At 38.9% G+C, this 20,104-nt stretch overlaps 1 protein-coding gene across 1 annotated transcript in view; it reads left to right on the top strand.

Moving 5' to 3' along the window:
* Positions 1–2,633: 2,633 nt before the first annotated feature.
* Positions 2,634–20,104, top strand: part of LOC117497746 (ephrin-A2-like) — a 96,821-nt gene continuing 79,350 nt past the window's right edge. The window contains exon 1 of the mRNA XM_034149754.1: positions 2,634–3,466. Within this exon, the coding sequence (XP_034005645.1) occupies positions 3,342–3,466 (125 nt within the window). The 5' untranslated portion in view covers positions 2,634–3,341. The remainder of the gene's footprint in view (positions 3,467–20,104) is intronic.

The raw sequence follows: 20,104 nt of genomic DNA, 5'->3' as shown, positions 1-20,104 counted from the left end.
CAAGCTGCTCCTCCTTAAGAGAGATAGCAGCAATACCCAAGGCCGTAGAACTATGCCGTGAGAAAGGAGACAGTGAGAGGAGAACATGATGAACTGTGTCGAAGGTTGAATACCTAAGCAAATTATTCCCTAACATAGGTAATAATGATATTGATCTTTTACACTATGAGTGAGTTCTTAGGGAGTAAGATATCTTTCCAGAAATGTTGCAAAGAGAAACGAAATGACCATACAGAAACATAAGGCATCTAGAAATAGCACTAAAAGATCCAAAATGACTGTATTATCTGCAAATTAGAAGCAAAATGACCTAAAAGAGCCACAAAACAAACCCAAAGTGAACTCAAATTGCTGTAAAAACACAACAAATAGATGCAAAACATTCACAAAGACATGGAAGTACACCCTAAACGACTGAAAATGGACAGAAAATGACTAAAACTGATGCAAAACCACCAACACAAGATGCAAAACAATCACAGAGATACAGATTATATATAAATTATCAATTAAACTGATGCTTTCATCTGAAGAGACTTACAGTTAGTATGTTCACCTGACAGGTTAATCAATACATATGCTGATTTACTTAAAGTGTCGTTAGAAACAGAAAGAGATGGAGGATGTATCTGATGGGTCGAGGTGCAATCTGAATAACCCTCAGCAGTCTGCCAACAAGAGAAGAACATATCAAATATAAATAATAACACCTCCCTGATGGGTGTAATGCTCGGTTCAGCCTGCAGGGGGCGCTCACTGCACTGCAGATCACTGTGGGGACTCACTGTGGAAATAATAATCACAATTTCACTTGTGTTTGTCCGTTTTTGGGTCTTTCTTTACTCTCACTGTGTCACCATGAGGCTGCTGCAAGTACACATACATTAAATACAGTAAAGAAGAAGTAGAAAATAGCTTTAAAAAAGTACAAGTATCTAAAAACTGAAAGTAGTGTTTTACTTTTTATATATTTAATTGTGTAAATGCTTTAGGCTTGATGTAGACATAGATACAAAAATCTAACATATCAAATGCAGTTCACCTCAGTCAGACTGTGACTTTAATAGTTATAATCCTCAGATGACATTTAACCTCAACCACACATATTTCACCTTCTGCAAAAACACAAAGCTATTTACAAAAATGCACAGGTTATATAATATAATCCGTTACACCAATATAAATAGTTTTAAAATGCATGTAAGGTGATATTAAAGGTGGGGTAGGTAAGTTTGAGAAACCGGCTCGAGATACACTTTTTGTTATATTCCATGGAATGCTCTGAACATCCCGATAGCAATGAATATCTTAAGTGCTTTGACAAAAAATCCATAAAAAAATGTCATCTGTGGAAGCCGTGGTACTGTAAAAAGCACGACCAATCATTTTAGCCGGCCCGGCTAAAATAACTGAATGGCCTACCTGCCTGTCAGCCTTCCATCTGTGCACAAACTTATCTCGTGCCCTCATTGGTCATGTGCGCGTTCGTGTGTGTTGGAGGAGGGGCTCTGTAAGGAAGTGGCAGATTTTCTCCGGTTGTGTATTTTCAAATTCTAGCGCACTCGAGCTGGTTTCTCAAACTTACCTACCCTACCTTTAATGCAACTTGGACCCATTTGAAACTACTTCTGCACTTTGTGACCTTGTGTATCTCTGTGGATTTGTGCACCGTGTCCAATCCGTCCAACCCTCACCCTTCACAACAACACAAATAAACACATGTTCGTGGATAATGTCACATTTCTGGGTTTTCTTCTGTGGGTAACAACTATTAAAATCCAATAAAACCCCTCAGGGTCATGACCTCAACCTGAAACAACTGCTTTTAAGAAAATGAATGTCTACTAATATCTGTGTACGTATACTGTATTTGTTTTACTTGCAAGTGTAGCAGAATTATTTTGGAGAAAGCCATATGAATGTCATTGTTATCTTCTCATGGATTTCAGAAGGTGTGGGACTGTCAGGTTTCTTATTTTGAATCCTTAAATCCTTTCCGCTAAATTTACCAATTTTTAAATGTATTTCTTCAGCTGCACAGCTCTACAGCTCGCTCTGTCGGTCAGTCACTGCTTTAGTCCAAGAGGCTGAAATGCTGTGAGGGTCCAGTGTTTGTTAGGGTGCGTGTTTCTACAATAATGTGACTAATACTCACTTGTCCTCTTATTTAATTTTCTGTTTTGCAGAGAGGTTGCAGAGGAGGAAAAACAATAAAATGCAAACATCAAGTCTTTTTAAAAAAAAAAAAATACTTTGAAAGTAATTAATTGCAGAATTATAAAAGGAATTGTTGTGCAAAATAAAAAATGTATGACTTGGGTACAACATCTCTGCAGGAAAACATCACTGCTGTCTGCAGGAACATGAAGAGGGGGGGGGGGGGCACACACTTATGGCCATGTAGTTACAGAGAGAGAGAGGGGGGGGGGTAGGGGGGAGAGAGTGCACACACACACACACACACACACACACACACACACACACACACACACACACACACACACACACACACACACACACACACACACACACACACACACACACACACACACACACACACACACACACACAGCAGTAGTAGCTCCGCCCCCCGCAGGACGCACCGGGCGCAGCAGAGAGGAGCGAGCCGGTGACCGAGAGAGACTGACGCTCCTCCTGCAGCTCCAACTAACTTTCTGCTTTCTTTGTCCCGTTCCTCCTGCTCCGACCCGGTTCGGTTTAGCTCGGTTCGGTTCTGCAGCTGCGGAGCGAAGAGAGCAAAGAGCGCGACTCGCGGAAAGTTTGCAGAGCAGAGAGAGGCGGGGGGATCCGGGGAGAAAGAGAGCCAGAGACCCCGGTCCTGCTGCGGACTGTCTGCGGGGGATTGAGCCTCCAGCAGCGGGGAGACTCGGGGCTGCGGGTCGCTGTTTGCCCGGAGATCAGAGCCCCTCCTCGGCTGACTCTGAGCAGCTGTTCCCGAAAGAAGACCCACAGAGAGTCTGATCCGGACTGCGCGCAAATGGTTATGGACCGAGTTTAGTCCGCGCGCACATGGACGCACGGGTCCTCTGATCCGGTTCTGATTGGGTGAAAACATGAAACTTTTGGACACTTTGTCCTCCTGGAGGCGGATCTGGACCAATCTACCGGTTTTACGGGATTTCTCCTCCTCACAGAAGAAGTGAAATGGATTATTATTATTATTATCGCTGTGCCTGCTGGGAAATAATTAGCTGATAATCGATGAGTGATTGATGTGTGGATCAAAAAAAGTGATTAGATCTACATCAGTGGAGACTCAGAGTCTTTCATGAGTTCTGGTTCTGGTCCCTGTGGGTCTCAGAGCTGAAGACAAGCCGCACATGGAGCTCTCCGGGCGGCCGCTGCTGCTGCTGCTGCTCGGCCTGCAGCTCTGCCGATCCGCGGTTCCCGACGACCGCCTGATCTCAGACCGGTTCGGGGTCTACTGGAACAGCTCCAACCCGAGGTAAGACCCGGACCCGAACCGGACCCGAACCGGGGGTACAGAGAGTAAGACTGGGAGTACAGGGAAGACCGGGATCTATTGGAACAGCTAAAAAAAAAAAAAAACTGAAAAAAACTGTGAAATGCTCCTTTAATCCTCCAAACTTTATTTCACAATATTATTTTATAGATAGATACTTTATTGATCCCAATTTGGGTCATTTTTGCGTTGCAGCACCATAAAAAAAACAAGGCAATGTACATAAGAGAAATTAAGACACAAGAAATAAACAGTCCAAAATCAAAATCAAGACCAGAAACATTATTAAAACCTCCTAAAAAGATTTTGAATCACCAATATGAAAAACATCCAGTCTGATGTGTTTCACTTTTGTTAAACTGTACATTCATATACTTTAAACCACTTTTAGGGTCAATGAAATGATTATAATCCAGTTTATGTGTCAACGTTATGCAAATAGAAAACATATTTGAGTCAAACTGAAACAAATCAAAGTGTCACATTTAGACAATTTGGTTTTACAGCCAAAAAAGAATACAAAATCTGAAACCAGGACTCATCTGTAATGTATTTAACCCATTTGTGCCCAAATACTGTATTTGCTATGATGATAGAAATGCCACAAAATGTGTTATGATTGCTCTAAAGTCTCCAAATCTGGTACAGACATGCTTTGAGCAAATACCTAATATACGACTTTCTTATTTTTACATCACATCAAAAATCTCTCTTTTATCAATAGTCAAAGTTTTGAAAAATGAGGCTACATGCTTTCATTGTGCTTGATACATCTCTTCCATATGCATTCTACGTCTCATATTTGTGCACATTTATGATATTCAATTGCACCTTGATTGTGCTTTTTGTACTTTCTAAGATACAACCACTTTCCTTTTCATTCTATATTAAGTCTTTTGTCACATTACACAACAGGTTTTTCCTAAAATATAATAAAATATAAGGGGAAAACCTCAAATTCTTCAGCCAGTTTGACCTTTAATTGAGAATATATTTTTAGATCTGTGTTCAATTAATCTCAGAGGACACTACATTGCATTATCAGCACAAATGGGATAAATATGAAATAAAAAAACTCCATAATTATCAACAATGAGTAAAAACTGTGAGAACCTTCAGAAGAACGGCAGAGGACGAACAGATATATTCAGATATTGAGACACAATTGAGTCTGATATGACATAAAAATCCTGATAAAACACAGTATTAAGAGTTCACATCAGCTTCATGTGTTTAGTATGATAATACTCAAATATACATGCTAACATACATAGTTTTTACATCCAGTGAGAGATGTGAAGTGTCCTGACGGAGGGCCCGGCCCCTCTGGACCCCCGCAATGCCGACACTGTAAAAAGGTTGCATGAGTTAAATATAAAACATATAAAATATATAACATATCAAATGTATTCTGCTAAATGATTTCTTACAATATGAAAATCTGATAACTTTCAATATGTCTGTAAAAACTGAATACTAATTAATTCAGTTAAAGGGATCAATTAAATTCAATTAACCTCAGCAATGATTTGAAAGATGCATGATTTTCATTCAACAGAATAAGACATTCAAAGAAGATGAAGATTTTTAAGTATTTTATAATTCAATTATCAGTCGGTTCATCGGTGGAATCAGCGAAAGGATAATCCATCTTGAAAATGATCCTTTAGAAACATTTCTTCAAATAAAATTGAAAATGTTTCATTTCTGTTTCACAACACTATTTTCACTTTTCAGCGAAAAAGGTAGAAAGAAATTCCAAAATTAAAAACGTAATAGTTTAGACTTTTTAATTTACTTTGAAAATACTCCATTATGAATCAATTCCTGAATTCAAAATCTCACTTAAGGGAAACTATAGAAGCATTTTTTGCTAATTACATTTGAAAGCGGCACTTTTGTGTTATATTATCGTAAAATCTAATATTATTCAGTGCAGGGTTAGGGTTAACCCTGCATTTAAGCACGATTTAATGTTGTAGTTAAATCAATGTGGAGCATTGTGGATACTTGATATACTATTGCGTAGATATTCATAAAATACTGCATTACATTTAGACATACCGTACGTTTTTATTTATAAAATAAGTCACTAAAGCTCTCTGATAATGTAGTGGAGACAAAATTCAAAATTTGCTTCTGCGCTGTAGTTGAAATATGAGATGGAAGTCAATGGAAATACTTAAATACTGCACTTAAGTCCCTTACAATCATACTTAACGTAATGAGTTCCTGGTTTTCATTATATTCCTTAATAAACTCGTGATAATATCAGACTTCGATCTGCAGTGAAAACACACTTAGCGTAGACACAAAGGGTTAAATGTCTGAGTGTTAAGTCGCTTTAAATTGAATTCTGGTTTTTAGTAAAAACAGTTTATGTTGCACCTGACCCCGGTCTCCTGCTCCTGCTGTGACCTCTGACCCCTGAAGTCACCAACATATCAGTGTTTTCTCTTCTTCTGTGGTGCTTCTATAATAATAACGCCTGGCAGCAGACGGTTAGCAGCTCTCTGTTCTGCCCTCTGATAGGCTGTCGGCTGTCTGAACGCTCCAATAGGAGCCTGCGGTGTGTCTCGGTTCAGTTTCATGGTTTTATTTTGGAGGTTTTGTGGTTTTATTTGAAAGGTTTTATGGTTTTATTTTGGAGGTCTTAGAGCAGGAAGGATATCCATTTAAGGAATTACAGTTAAAGAACAAACACATGTTTGAAGCTGCAGTGTGTGTGTGTGTTTGTGTGTGTGTGTGTGCGTGTGCGTGTGTGTGTGTGTGTGTGTGTGTGTGTGTGTGTGTGTGTGTGTGTGTGTGTGTGTGTGTGTGTGTGTGTGTGTGTGTGTGTGTGTGTGTGTGTGTGTGTGTGTGGTCCTCCAGATGTGAGTTTACAGCCGCCGGATCCCAGTATTCCTGTAGGTCTTCAGTCATATTACTGCAGCATTCCTTCTGTAATCCTAAAATGTTCCTGTATCATCTATTCAGTTTGTTCTGTAGTTTACCTGCACCACTCCTTCAGTACTCCTTCAGTACTCCTTCAGTACTCCTTCAGTACTCCTTCAGTATTTAAGAGGTGTTTTCTTGGGTATTCCCATTGCATTCCTCTAGTATTTTCTATATGATTCCCGTAGTATTTGTGCAGTATTTTCTAGTGGATTCTTGCATTATATTCTGAAGCTTTCCTGATGAAATGTTGTGGTATTCCTTTAGTATATCCTGTAGCATGTCACGTAGTATATCATCCTGTAGTATTTTCCATTGGATTCCCGCACTAAGTTCTGTAACATTCCTGCAGTATTCTTGCAGTATGTTCCCGAAGGATTCCTGTACTCTCCATGCAGTATTTCTGTAGTATTTATGCAGCATCGATGCAGTATTCCTGTTGTATTTCCTGTCGAATTTACGCAGCATTCCTGTAGTATTTTCCATTGCATTCCCGCAGTATGTTCTGCAACATTCCTGCAGTATTCCCGCTATGTATTCTGTTTGGATTCATGCATTACGTTTTGTAGCGTTCGTGTGATATTTTCTGTACTATTCATGCAACATTCCCATTGTATTTCCTGTAGAATGTATGCAGCATTCCTGTAGTGTTGTCCACGTATGGCTGCTGCAGTGTGTTCTGTAACATTGCTGCAGTATTCCTCCTATATATTCGGTTGGGTTCTTGCATAACATTTCGTATAGTACAGAAAATATACAGTTCACGTGATATTTTCTGTAGAATTTATGCAGCATTCCTGTAGTTCAAGGTTCAAGGTTCTTTATTGTCAAACTAACATAGCTACAGAGTAATTATGTAGTTGAAAATCTTATGTCACAGGCTTCTCCAACAATGCAACATAATAACATAATAACAATAAGAGCAAGAGCAATACAAAAAGAATAATAGTTATAAAATAAAATAAAGTGATGATGTGGAATAGTGCAGTACGAGTCTATATACAAGTTATTGGAATGATATATATATATATTAGGTATTAGATACATAATACTGAGTAGCAGATGAATGTTTGAAGTTGTTTCAACAGTTCAATTTTTTAACAGTCTCACTGCCCGCGGGAAGAAACTGTCTCCGAATCTTCTTGTCCTTGTATAGTATTTTCTGCTATAATTTACTTTGTTGAGATGCAATTATTTTTGTTTAAGTGTTAAGTTTAATTATAACTTGATTATGAAGTGAATGAAAGTATGTTTTGTGTTTAAGGTGTTCAACCTGAATGATGCATCAGAAGGCTATCAAGAGGCTAAATGAAGCAGAAATAATTCTGCAATAACTCAAAATAAAGAGGAATGATGCAAATCTGAGTTGTCCCATGTGTCCTTTTGGAGGGAATCGGGCCGTTTTCAAGTTTGGGCAGGAGTCAATCATGAAGACCAGATCATAACTTGACAAGCATTCCTGTAGCATTCCTGTAGTATTCTCCATTGGATGGCTGCAGTGCATTCATTAAGATACCTTTAATATTGCTGCAGTATTCTTGCAGTCAGTTCGCTATAGGATTCCTGCTCCATCCATGCAGTATTCCTGATATCTTTTCTGTAGTATTCCTGAAGTATCGGTATCGTATTGATCAGTATTTCTCTGGTCATTTCTACAGTAGTAGTCCTGTGATATTTCTCTGCAGTATTCCAGCGGTATTTAATGTAGTACTTTAGTTCTGGTTCTCAGTGTCATGGTTCTCGGTACTTGTGTCTAAAGTTCAGCTCGTATCAAATGTTTGTTTTCCCAAGCTGTGAGTATGAAATATTAGACGTACAGAGTCCATAAGGTGCAGAGGAGGATAATGTGATACAACTGAGAGCTTCATCATACGTGAAATATGGAGGCCTTCTCTGTGTGAGTGACACATGTGGTTAACAGCCTGAGATCAGAAACATGTGGGACTCTAAAACTGAGATGTAAAAACGTAACGAAAACCAAGTTTGAGTCAGCCAACCGTGAAAATAATGTCACCACTTTTCAGAAGAATACTTTGAACAGTGTATCTGTAGAGTAGTCGAAGTGTCCTCGTACTACGTCACTGTGTGCTGCAGAGAATAAGCGGTAATTGAAGGACATATTGTATTTTTACAGCAGAGTCTTTCTTTTACATTCCTGCTAGTTTAAGTGTGTGCAACTTCAAACGTTGAGTGTTTTTAGTAGAGGAGCTGCAGGATTTCATCACTACTGTTGGACAGTAATATGCGTCAAATGTCGTTTTATGTTGTAGTATTCTTATAAATCATGATTTCCTAAGATACAGAGAAATAGCACAACGGGGAAATTAAGGAAGTTACTTGATGACTGGAGAAATGAAGACTTTTTGTACCAGAGCTGCGATCAATAGTCGATGAATGGATCAGTAGTATTTGTAGGACTTCCTTCAGTAGTTTTCTACAGATTCAGACGATGTGACTGAACGCAGTCACTGAATCTGTGTCAGGTCAGTGGATCAGAGCAGAGGTCGGCACATTTACCGTAGATTTACCGTAGAAATGGCACCGTTTTTCTATCTTAAGTACAGAAATCTATTTGAGTAATTGTGCAAACCTGACCTCATCACAGTGTCCCAGTGTGACAAAATAACCCCATCAGTGTGAAGCTCATGGACCTCCCTCATCATATATTGTTCAACTCTGGAAGTGAATTTTGCAGAATTGATAATAAAAATAATTTGCAAAAGAAAAAAGACGTTTTCAGATTTTTTCACAAAATGTCCTGAGAAGAAAATCCCAGTTTCTACACAATTTCAATTTCAAAAAAAGCTACCGTAGCAGCTTTCATCAACTTAAAATATAGTCTAGTCCAAGATGGATATAAGCAGCATTAGATTTGACATCGCTGGTTCTCATTGAGCCATTTGACTTCAATTAGTAATCTGATAGGCGCTCTCTAACTGCTGTTATTGATTGTTTCATTAGGAAGAGCTTTGTAGCGCTGATGCATTAATAACCCTCCGTCATTAAGTTCTTATGATGAGTTTGTTGAAAGCACAAGATCATTAATCACAAGTTCATTGACAGTGAGTCTCACACAACATGGTACAGATACAGTATCATACTGTTATATACACAAATATATATCCATAATATAATCAAAAAGTACAATATATATATAAGAGTAATTATCAACAAAGCATAAGAAAATATAGAGTCCAATTAGAAGCTTACAATATATTCAATTTGCCAAATATCTTACAACAAGGTGACCATTTCTCTAAATACACTTCCATTTTGAGTTGTAGTTTCGCTGTTACATTTCCCATACAGTTTACAACCGTAAGTCTTTCTGTCCATTGTTCCAAAGTAAGGGGGTTTGAGGTTTAAGACTTCATTTTATGGGCTGTTAATACCAGAACTCTGAGCATATATACATCCCCTTTACTGTTTCTGTGATTCAGTCCACCCTCACTGTCAGAAACACGGTGGACAAATACTAGAAACACACAGAAGACAGTCTGACGTCCAGGTGAACACGTGTACACCCGGACACGTGAAGTTATGATCATGGGACTTGGTGAACATGAGAACACGTGAACACATGAAAACGTGAACAAACATGCACATCGTGTTCTTGCAGCAGCGTCCTCGCCTGACCTTCACAATAAAAGCAGCCGAGGGGTCCTTCAGTAACAACACGGTAAATGTTTAATCAGAGCGCGGATCTATTTCTGGTTCATGGGGACGATGCACTCAGAAACATACACAATATAAAAGATATCTTCACCGTGATGTCATGGCGGCTCTTTGTATTTATTTACGGATATCTGTTCGCACTTTGCAGCTGTTTTTCTAGAATAAAATAGCAAAGAAACATGAAAAGTCTTCAGAAATGTTTTGTCTTGGGGTTGTATTGAAACACTCCGCTTACAGGAAGTGATGTCGCTCGGCAACTCACGATAATTGATTGTTAATCCGTCAATTATTTAACACATATAATCACTTAACCTACCTCTACCTCTGAAGACATTAGTACATTTAAAACAGAATGATAAAACACACACAATTATTTACGAGAAATCAACAACCGTACCAAGAGCAGTGTAGTTTACAATCATGGCTTTCAGTTAAGGTTAATGTTATATTCCCAATTATTCATTTATTATCCGACAACTAATCGATTCCTTTTGTGAAACTCTTTTCACTGAACCTTTAGGGAAAGTTGTACGACGTTTCAACGTGTGCAGCACAAACCAAACTCAAATTAAGAGTGGTTTGAAATGAAATATAAACCTCTGCGTGTCACGTATTATTATTATTAGAGATGCCAAGATGCCGTGTGATGAGTAACTGAATCTAAGGGTGGATGCATAAAGTCGATTTAGAAGTTGCTTGCTAATTCCCATTGGAAAATGATCTCTGTTTCTGTAGGAATATACCATTTTCTGCAGCTGCTACTAAACAAAGTCATCCCCTTTTATTATTTGAAGAAGAAAACAGGAGAATATTCGCGTTTGAGAAACTTGAACCAGACGAAAAGACGAAACGATGGATAGATTTTCTAACTATCGACCAATTGAAGAATCGATCGACCGCCTAGGGTGCAATCAGTCAGGTTCAGGTTCAGGTTTATTTCCTTACGAGAACACGAGTATCTATTCATTGAGTGTTTCATTTGACTTATTGGTACTTTTGGTCCCTGCCGTGTTGCCGTTTCTGATATACCTTTTTGCTGATTTTGCAGTATTTTGCAATACAATGATACTTTATTGTCACTTAAATGTTTTTTGCAGCCCATCAGCTCCATTTGAGAAATCATTAAGGACAAATATTAAGACAATAAACAGACATTTAACATTAGATTACAATCACTGAAGACAAAATGTTCCAAACCCTCTAATGCAGGGGTGTCAAACTCAATTTCATCGCGGGCCACATTCGCATAAAGGTTGCACTCAAAGGGCCGGTTGTAACTATATAAATATATAATATATATATAAAATAATGTATTATATTACATTATTGCCTCTGAATTGGATTATTATCGGATAGGATAATAACTTAGTAATTAACTACGTCTGAAAGCAGAAGTCCAGGGCAAATAATTGCAAGTCTCTTCAGTGCGCATGTCACAAAACGAGATGCATTGTGGGACATGTAGTTTATGGGCAACCTGCTTCTGTAAAGTGGCATGTAACCGTATAATAAACGTATTATATTCTTTGCAAGCTCTTGCGGGGCCACATAAAATGAAGTCGCGGGCCGGATTTGGCCCCCGGGCCTTGAGTTTGAGACCCCTGCTCTAATGTATGCGTGATCTGGGATCGACTCCATATTTAATTTTAAGGTTAACTGCTGCTCAAAAGAGTGCTTCTGTCTTATCCTTTATCTGTGTGTACTGAAGCTCATTGTGTACTATTACTGCAGTGTTCTGGCTCTCTGCTCAGACTGATCTCCGCCCTGCTGCTGGTCTGGGGTCAGCTGTAGGTGACTCACTTTCAGTAAATGAGATGATGAGGACGTTAAGTGTTCGTCTGTGGCTGCAGAGTCACAAAGCCAAACACACAACAACCTCAAAAATGTTAATGTCATTAAAGTTTTCACGAGGAAATAAAAGTTCCCAGACAATCAGGAAAGCATGAGGTCATCCCGAAGAAATCTGATCTCAATCTGATCCACAGTTTATTCAGAAACAGTTAAATTAAGTGCAATCATCAGACATAATGGAGATTATTCCTAAATGAGCGGTTTGAAGAATGAGACGACATTAAAATCAACGCCCTATTCTGCTTTTACAGGGTTTCGTCTTCCTGTGTGTTCTGTAGGTTTTAAGTGCATGTAAATGGTCTGCAAAGGCTCAAATCCTAGCGCTCCAACACATTGTACGTGATAGGCTAAGGGGCGGGACATCTCTAAGCGGTTGACCAATCACAACAGAGCCGGCCAGCTAATCAATCAGAGCAGACTGGGCTCTGGTTTCAGACAGAGGGTGAAAAGAGGTGCTGCAGCACAGGCAGTATGAGAAAAATAAAGAGCTTTTTGAACATTAAAGCCTGGAGACATGTCTCAGTAGAGACACTGAATACTGATATACACCTGAACATCAGCAGGAGAGGACTCTTTAAAGTAGAGACACTACATACTGATATACACCTGAACATCAGCAGGAGAGGACTCTTTAAAGTAGAGACACTACATACTGATATACACCTGAACATCAGCAGGAGAGGACTCTTTAAAGTAGAGACACTACATACTGATATACACCTGAACATCAGCAGGAGAGGACTCTTTAAAGTAGAGACACTACATACTGATATACACCTGAACATCAGCAGGAGAAGACTCTTTAAAGTAGAGACACTACATACTGATATACACCTGAACATCATCAGGAGAGGACTCTTTAAAGTAGAGACACTACATACTGATATACACCTGAACATCAGCAGGAGAGGACTCTTTAAAGTAGAGACACTACATACTGATATACACCTGAACATCAGCAGGAGAGGACTCTTTAAAGTAGAGACACTACACACTGATATACACCTGAACATCAGCAGGAGAAGACTCTTTAAAGTAGAGACACTACATACTGATATACACCTGAACATCAGCAGGAGAGGACTCTTTAAAGTAGAGACACTACACACTGATATACACCTGAACATCAGCAGGAGAAGACTCTTTAAAGTAGAGACACTACATACTGATATACACCTGAACATCAGCAGGAGAGGACTCTTTAAAGTAGAGACACTACATACTGATATACACCTGAACATCAGCAGGAGAGGACTCTTTAAAGTAGAGACACTACACACTGATATACACCTGAACATCAGCAGGAGAAGACTCTTTAAAGTAGAGACACTACATACTGATATACACCTGAACATCAGCAGGAGAGGACTCTTTAAAGTAGAGACACTACATACTGATATACACCTGAACATCAGCAGGAGAGGACTCTTTAAAGTAGAGACACTACATACTGATATACACCTGAAAATGATAATAGGGCCCCTTTAACACATACTGTATGTCCCTCTGTGGTGCAGATTTAAAAAAATAAAAAGTTACTCTTACATTTCTTGTTGCATTCACACTCCCTTTAGTTTAACTCACCATGGCACTAAGGGAGAGGAGAAAGAGCACTAATGTAATGTGGTGCACTAGAGTTATAACAAGGTGGGGATGTACTGTAAGGAAGACTGACATTAAATAAATTGTCCCGGTTTAACACTTTATTTCTGCTGGTAAACATGAACTGTTGTGACTTTTTAATGGGTCAAAAGCTAAGTCTTATTGTAAGCAACAAGCTCTGGAAATGTGAGAGCTCTATGGATACTTTCCTACAATTTGTTTTGACTTCTTGTGGACAGGTCTGTTTCAGCAGCTCGTCTTAAAGAGGCACATTTTGGGTTTGCAGGCTTCCTTAATGCAGCAAGGAGTTCACTGAACTGGAAAAGTAGGAGCGAGAACACCCTTCGGGTTCATACCAGATAACTCACTGAAATGTAGGGCAGATGCTCAGATCTATTGATAATAGTGGTCTAAATATGTACAGTATATCAATAAGGGGGATGTTTGACCTATAAAACGTTCTGTCTGTTTGTTTCCTTGCAGATTATCATGTTCAAAAAGCGTGTTTTGTGTTGCAATGTTTGAGGATGGTTCAAGGAAAACAAGATACAATATTGAAATGACAAAGAGTCCCTGAACGCACCGTCAGTGTTGATCTCTGGAGGTGAAGCTGAGTTTAAGGACGTGTTTATGTCTGGGGGGGTCAGAGGTCAAACACACACTGTAAAAGCTGTTATCTGAAGCGACTCCCAGTAAAGAACCAATACGATGAACTGGGTTTGTTAAAGTTCACTGAGCAGACTAGCTTTCAAATTGTAGTTTTGAATGAATTCTGCTTTGAAATGTAAGTTTTATTTCAACCTGGCTTTTGATTTGGATATTTTTGTACAAATTCAGATTTAAATTTGTATATTTATTTGTTTCTTTTAATTCGTAGGTTTTCAACGCTTTGAGTTTTTTGTATCAGCGCATTTTTTATTGATTTTCTTAGTTGTTTTTCTTAGGAACACTGCTTTTAATATGAGTTTAAAAATGTTGTATGTAGCTTTAAATGTGTAATATTTTTTTACATGCAGATTTTTTGTATGAATTCATTTACAAACGTAGCTTTTATTCTGAACGTCTTGTTTTCTACGAATTAGTTTTTCATGTTTTGATTCAGATCGATTACTCTTCCTCCCCTCATTTCCCCCTCTTCCTCACCTGTCAATCAGCTGATAATCCCTGGTCAGGGCTGATTGATTAATTGGCTCATTACCTCGTTAACAGTTTGTCTCTTCCTCGTCTCTCCGCGCTGCTGGAGGAGAAAATGGCGGACGTTTTTTTTTTTTAATATTCCGAGTAAAAAAAAGCTCAGAGCTGCAGCCGCCATTTTGTTCTGCTTCTTAACTCCGAGGTCAAACCCCCCTCCTTCACCCTCTGTCTCCCTCCTTCACCCTCACCCCCCCCCCGACCCTCACCCAGACGGACAGGAAGCACGATTATCAATCATTACGGTCAAGGAAACGTTGGATTTCTGCAGATTTTTTATTGGACTACGATGATCTGCTCTTTATAAAAAACACCTGATCAGCCTACAGTAGTTTGATACTGGAGCATTTTGCTTTACACTTTATTTAAACATGTAAAAATCTCATACAAACTCTACTCTGTGCTGCTGCTAAATATCTATTTCTGTATGTCCGCAGACTTCTATCCGTTAATCTCTCCTATGCTGGTTCCCTCTTATCCATCTATACTTACATGTGGAAAAAACTGATATTCAGCAGATTTATCCTGCAGTTTTAGCCCAAAGTTTAAAATAGAATTTGGCAAAAAGGCTTTAAAATACGCTGTAATTTCACAGGAGAAAGAAGATTGGTTTATTGTGACCGCGTTTACGTTTTTTACTCAAATTGACTGATAGAGGAAAATATAGGAATTCCTTCACGTTTAATTTAAATAAACCGTATTATCGTTATCTCAATTTAAGACGTCAAACTAAATTGTTTTATAATAATACCTAATTTCTAAAAATGTTGTTTGTTGTTTTGCCGGTTTACTTTTAGTTTACGACGGCGGTATTTGTTATACTTTTATATTATTTGCGATTATTACTGCAACACAGTTAAATCTGTCCTTTGGGCCAGGTCACCCGTGAAAAAGAGATTTTAATTTAAATGTAAAAGGTGATTTAAAGGATATTGATAACTAGGATCAACATGACAGTCAATTGAAAGAATTGTGTAATTCAGGGGTGTCAAACTCAAATACACAGTGGGCCAAAATAAATAAATGGGTACTAGCCGAGGGCCGGACTGGTTCAATGTTTATTGCAAAACGTATTGAAATGAACTTATTGCACATATTAAACCTGGAACTAACAAAGCTTAAATTATTGCCTATAAAAACAACATGAAACATTAAATAATCAGTTGCATTCATTTCTTATGGCTCTATCTGGAGCTTTTCCAGAGTCATTTCTTATGATTACATTTTTCCACAGGCCAACAACAGCTTCAACAAAACTATTTCCCTCAAAGAGAAAACCAAACATGCCCTGCTGCCGTGAGAGAAAAAGTGCAGAAGGAAACATCCATGGAAACTCAGTGTGCTGCTCTGTGATGCTAGTTCAAGCCAGATACTTGGCATCTCATCTTGGGTGCAAGTTCATCAATGTTTGGGGTCAGGGTCTGAGCTGAGGAGACCCTCAGGATGGAGTGAAGGTGTGCGTGCAATATACCGGCGGGCCAGATCTAATAGTAATTAGAAATTATCCTGCGGGCCGAAATTAAATCCACCAAGGGCCTGATTTGGCCCCCGGGCCTTGAGTTTGACACATGTGGTGTAATTGTTTATTAAAACTCCTCTCATATTTAAACTTTTTTTATTACATTCTTATTATTAGACTTGTTCCTCTGTAGTCTGTTGAGACGGTAAATAAAATGTGTTTATTTGGTTTAAATGTGGAGGTTTGAGATGAGCTTTAAACCCACACACTGAGCTGATGAGGCTCTCTGGATATAAATGCTTCTCGTTATTATTCCGACACATTTAACGTCTCATTAAATCTTCGTAACTCTCTCAGTTTCTGAGAAGATTCAGAAACTGAACTGAAACCGCTTTCTTTCCTTTGACAGTTTTTATATCTGATTATAAATTGAAACGAGCGACATAAAATCCACAGTATAAATATCAAGTTTGTATTAATGAGTGACATCTTTTCGGAGATGGAGTGTCTGAGGATCAGTAAAAGCAAACGTCACAAAGACTACATTTATTATCATAACATTTGTTCTCATTGGTATTAAGTCCCATAATCTGGTATCATCATAGTTTGGTCACCTATCTAACAGAGCAACTTGGAAATGTGTGAATCGCCTAAAAACTCACACTTTTATCAATCGTCAAAGTCTGGATTTTTGTAAAACTTGGGAAATTGTGTTATTAAATGTGTTGCATATTCTTATTTTTTGCACTACAAAAAGGTTGCATGTCTTGGAAATTCAAATTTAAGGCTGCGACTTGCAAATATATTTTATAATGTTCCATTTTTTGTGTTAAACTTATCTGAGAACAACTCGATTTCCACCTTTTCTGTCTGGAAACGTTGCTTCACACACAGAGTTTGTCATGCTGCAAATGTATAGATATTTTTATCAGTGGATCATAATCTTTGTAACCTACAACAGCGAAAAAAAGGGACTCAACAGACTTGTTATTGATATGAAAGTCTTTGAGATACACACTTATTTTGCAACGTATATAAGTCATTCAATGCTCCTTTCTAAATCTGCTCTCACTCTGTGATCCATTAGTGCTCTGTTGCTTCTGCCTTCATCTTTATTACCATGCAAAGTGCATTGAGTACTTTTTAAAGTGCCATACAAATAAAATGTATTATTAATATTATCATTAATCCATCAGCTGGGCTTCACTTAGTGTCATAGTGTTTGAAGGATCACATGATGAGTTTCTCTGCTTCTGATTGGCTCACTGCCGGTGAATCTGCATTAAACATAATTGGTGGATTTTTTTTGGGGGGTAAAAATGCTGAATAGAACAGCTGGTAGAGTCTCCACAGATGTACAGTGAATATATACATATCTATTTCAGTCGACCGAAGTTGATAGTGACCTAACAGACATCAAATGTAATGAAAATCTGAGAGATTGACACTTTAAAAAGGGCATCATTTTCATTTTTAAATTGCTTTTAATGTAAAATCCATTAGTACATCCCTTATTGTTGTTTTAGTTGTTGTTCAACTATACTAAAGTGACTGTGAGAACCTCAAAGTGATACACAAATATTATGTATTATTCATATTATCATCCATCAGCTGGGCTGCACTCTGTCTCTTAGTTTCGTTTTTTTTTTTAATTGGATCACATGACAAGTTTCTTTGCACCTCTGCATCTGATTGGTTCGCTGGTAAATCCAAATTAAACATATTCTGTATTTTATTGGCTAATAATTGTTCGTTGTTTGAGGTCTTCAGATGTGTCTCGGTGCAGCAGCATCCTCCTCCTAGCTTTATTTTGGTGTTTTTTGGACCAATGAGGCGTCGGCGTGGCGTCAGCAGGGAGGGATTCTGTCGGAGGCGCTCCTCCAGTTATTTTTATATTCTCTTCTCCTCGTGTCTCAGCACTTCATCATGCTTTCTGCTCCCTGCTCATGCATTTTAATGTGTGACCCACATTTAATCTGCACACACACACACACACACACACACACACACACACACACACACACACACACACACACACACACACACACACACACACACACACACACACACACACACATACACATACACATACACATACACACACACACACACACACACACACACACACACACACACACCACACACACACACACACACACACACACCAGGGAAACTTTGAAGTCCTGGCTCCTGCTCACTGAGGAGGAGGAGGGGGGGGGGGGGGGGGGGGGGGGGCGGGGGCGGAGCTGCAACCTTTCTCTGCTTTCTGATGAAATCCGTCCTGAAGACGCAGGTCAGATCAGGAGACGAGCGTTACTGCAACAAAGACTAAAAGGAAAGATTGTAGATATTTCAGATTCCTGCAGCAAATCTCTAATTTAAAGGAGCAGTGCGACATTATTCCCAGGTGCATGGGGTTTAGCGTAGCTTGGCATAAAGACTGGAACCAGGGGGAAACTGTTAGCCACCCGCTAACTACTCCAAGTCCTAATATGTCAAAGAAATGTCTCTTTTAATGTGTTAATCTATTCCTAAAGAGTCCTGAAAATAATTTAATTAAAACAAGAGTTGGAGCCAAAGCTCATTTTCATTATCAATTAAGCAGCAGATGTTTTTCTGGGATAACGTACACATACAAACTGTCCAGGATTAAATGACACAAAAAAGCCAGAGCAGGTTTATTCCTTCTGGAGTCAATAGGCCGACACGTGCAAACACAATATCCATTAATAAATAACACTGCATTGAAAATATGTTAAAGTTTGACGTGTTTAGTGACATTAAAAGGTGTCGTAATTTTAAAGTGTGTTGTGACGTCAAAGTGTGTCTCCAGTAAATGTAAAACGTAAAAGTGACTTGACGTTAAAATGATGTTAAAGTACATTGTTACACTGTGTTGTGACGTAATAGTGTGACGTTACAGTGTGACATTAACATGTGTTGTGACGTTATTAGGACGTTACAGTGTGTTGTTACAGTTGGTTGTTACAGTGTGTTGTTTGAGTGTGTAGTGTCCTTAGAGTGTGACGTTATAGTGTGATGTTACAGTGTGTTGTTACAGTGTGTTGTTACAGTGTGTTGTTACAGTGTGTTGTTACAGTGTGTTGTTTGAGTGTGTAGTGTCCTTAGAGTGTGACGTTATAGTGTGATGTTACAGTGTGTTGTTACAGTGTGTTGTTACAGTGTGTTGTTACAGTGTGTTGTTACAGTGTGTTGTTTGAGTGTGTAGTGTCCTTAGAGTGTGATGTTATAGTGTGATGTTACAGTGTGATGTTACAGTGTGTTGTTACAGTGTGTTGTTACAGTGTGTTGTGACGTTACAGCGTGTTGTTAACGTGTGTTGTTGAAGTGTGTAGTGACGTTACAGTGTGTTGTTAACGTGTGTTGTTACAGTGTGTAGTGACGTTACAGTGTATTGTTAACGTGTGTTGTTACAGTGTGTAGTGACAGTGTGATGTTGAGCTGTAACCTGACGCAGCAGTGCAGGTGTCCTCTCTCTCTCTCTGTGGTCCTCTCTCTCTCTCCCAGCCTGTCGTTTGATTGGTCCGTGGGGTCCTGGCTGAGGGCTCTGGAGGTTTGTGCCGCTCAGAGCAGATGGTGACCTCCGACCCTCAGAGGCAGCCTGAGATTTGAGGAGGGGAAAGAAAAACATGTGGGATGTCTGATCCCTGAGCGCAGGCTGTCAGGCTGTCAGGCTGTCAGTCACCTGCCGCCTGACTTCTCCTTTTGGATGTGAAGTTTAGTGTTGCAGAGAAACATCTGTTTTCTTCTGTTTCTGCTTTTTGAGTTTAGCTCTTTTGTTTGCTTTGTCGTATCTACTGATCACGTAATGCAGTTTTTAAAAATGAACGCTAGCATCCTTTTGTCCCATCTGTAGTCACATGTATACCTTAAACTCAATTACACAC

This window comes from Trematomus bernacchii, unplaced genomic scaffold (assembly GCF_902827165.1).
Source record: "Trematomus bernacchii unplaced genomic scaffold, fTreBer1.1, whole genome shotgun sequence".
Classification (NCBI taxonomy): Eukaryota; Metazoa; Chordata; class Actinopteri; order Perciformes; family Nototheniidae; genus Trematomus; species Trematomus bernacchii.
The sequence above is the reverse complement of the archived record's forward strand: the minus strand, read 5'-3'. Positions and strand labels throughout refer to the sequence as shown.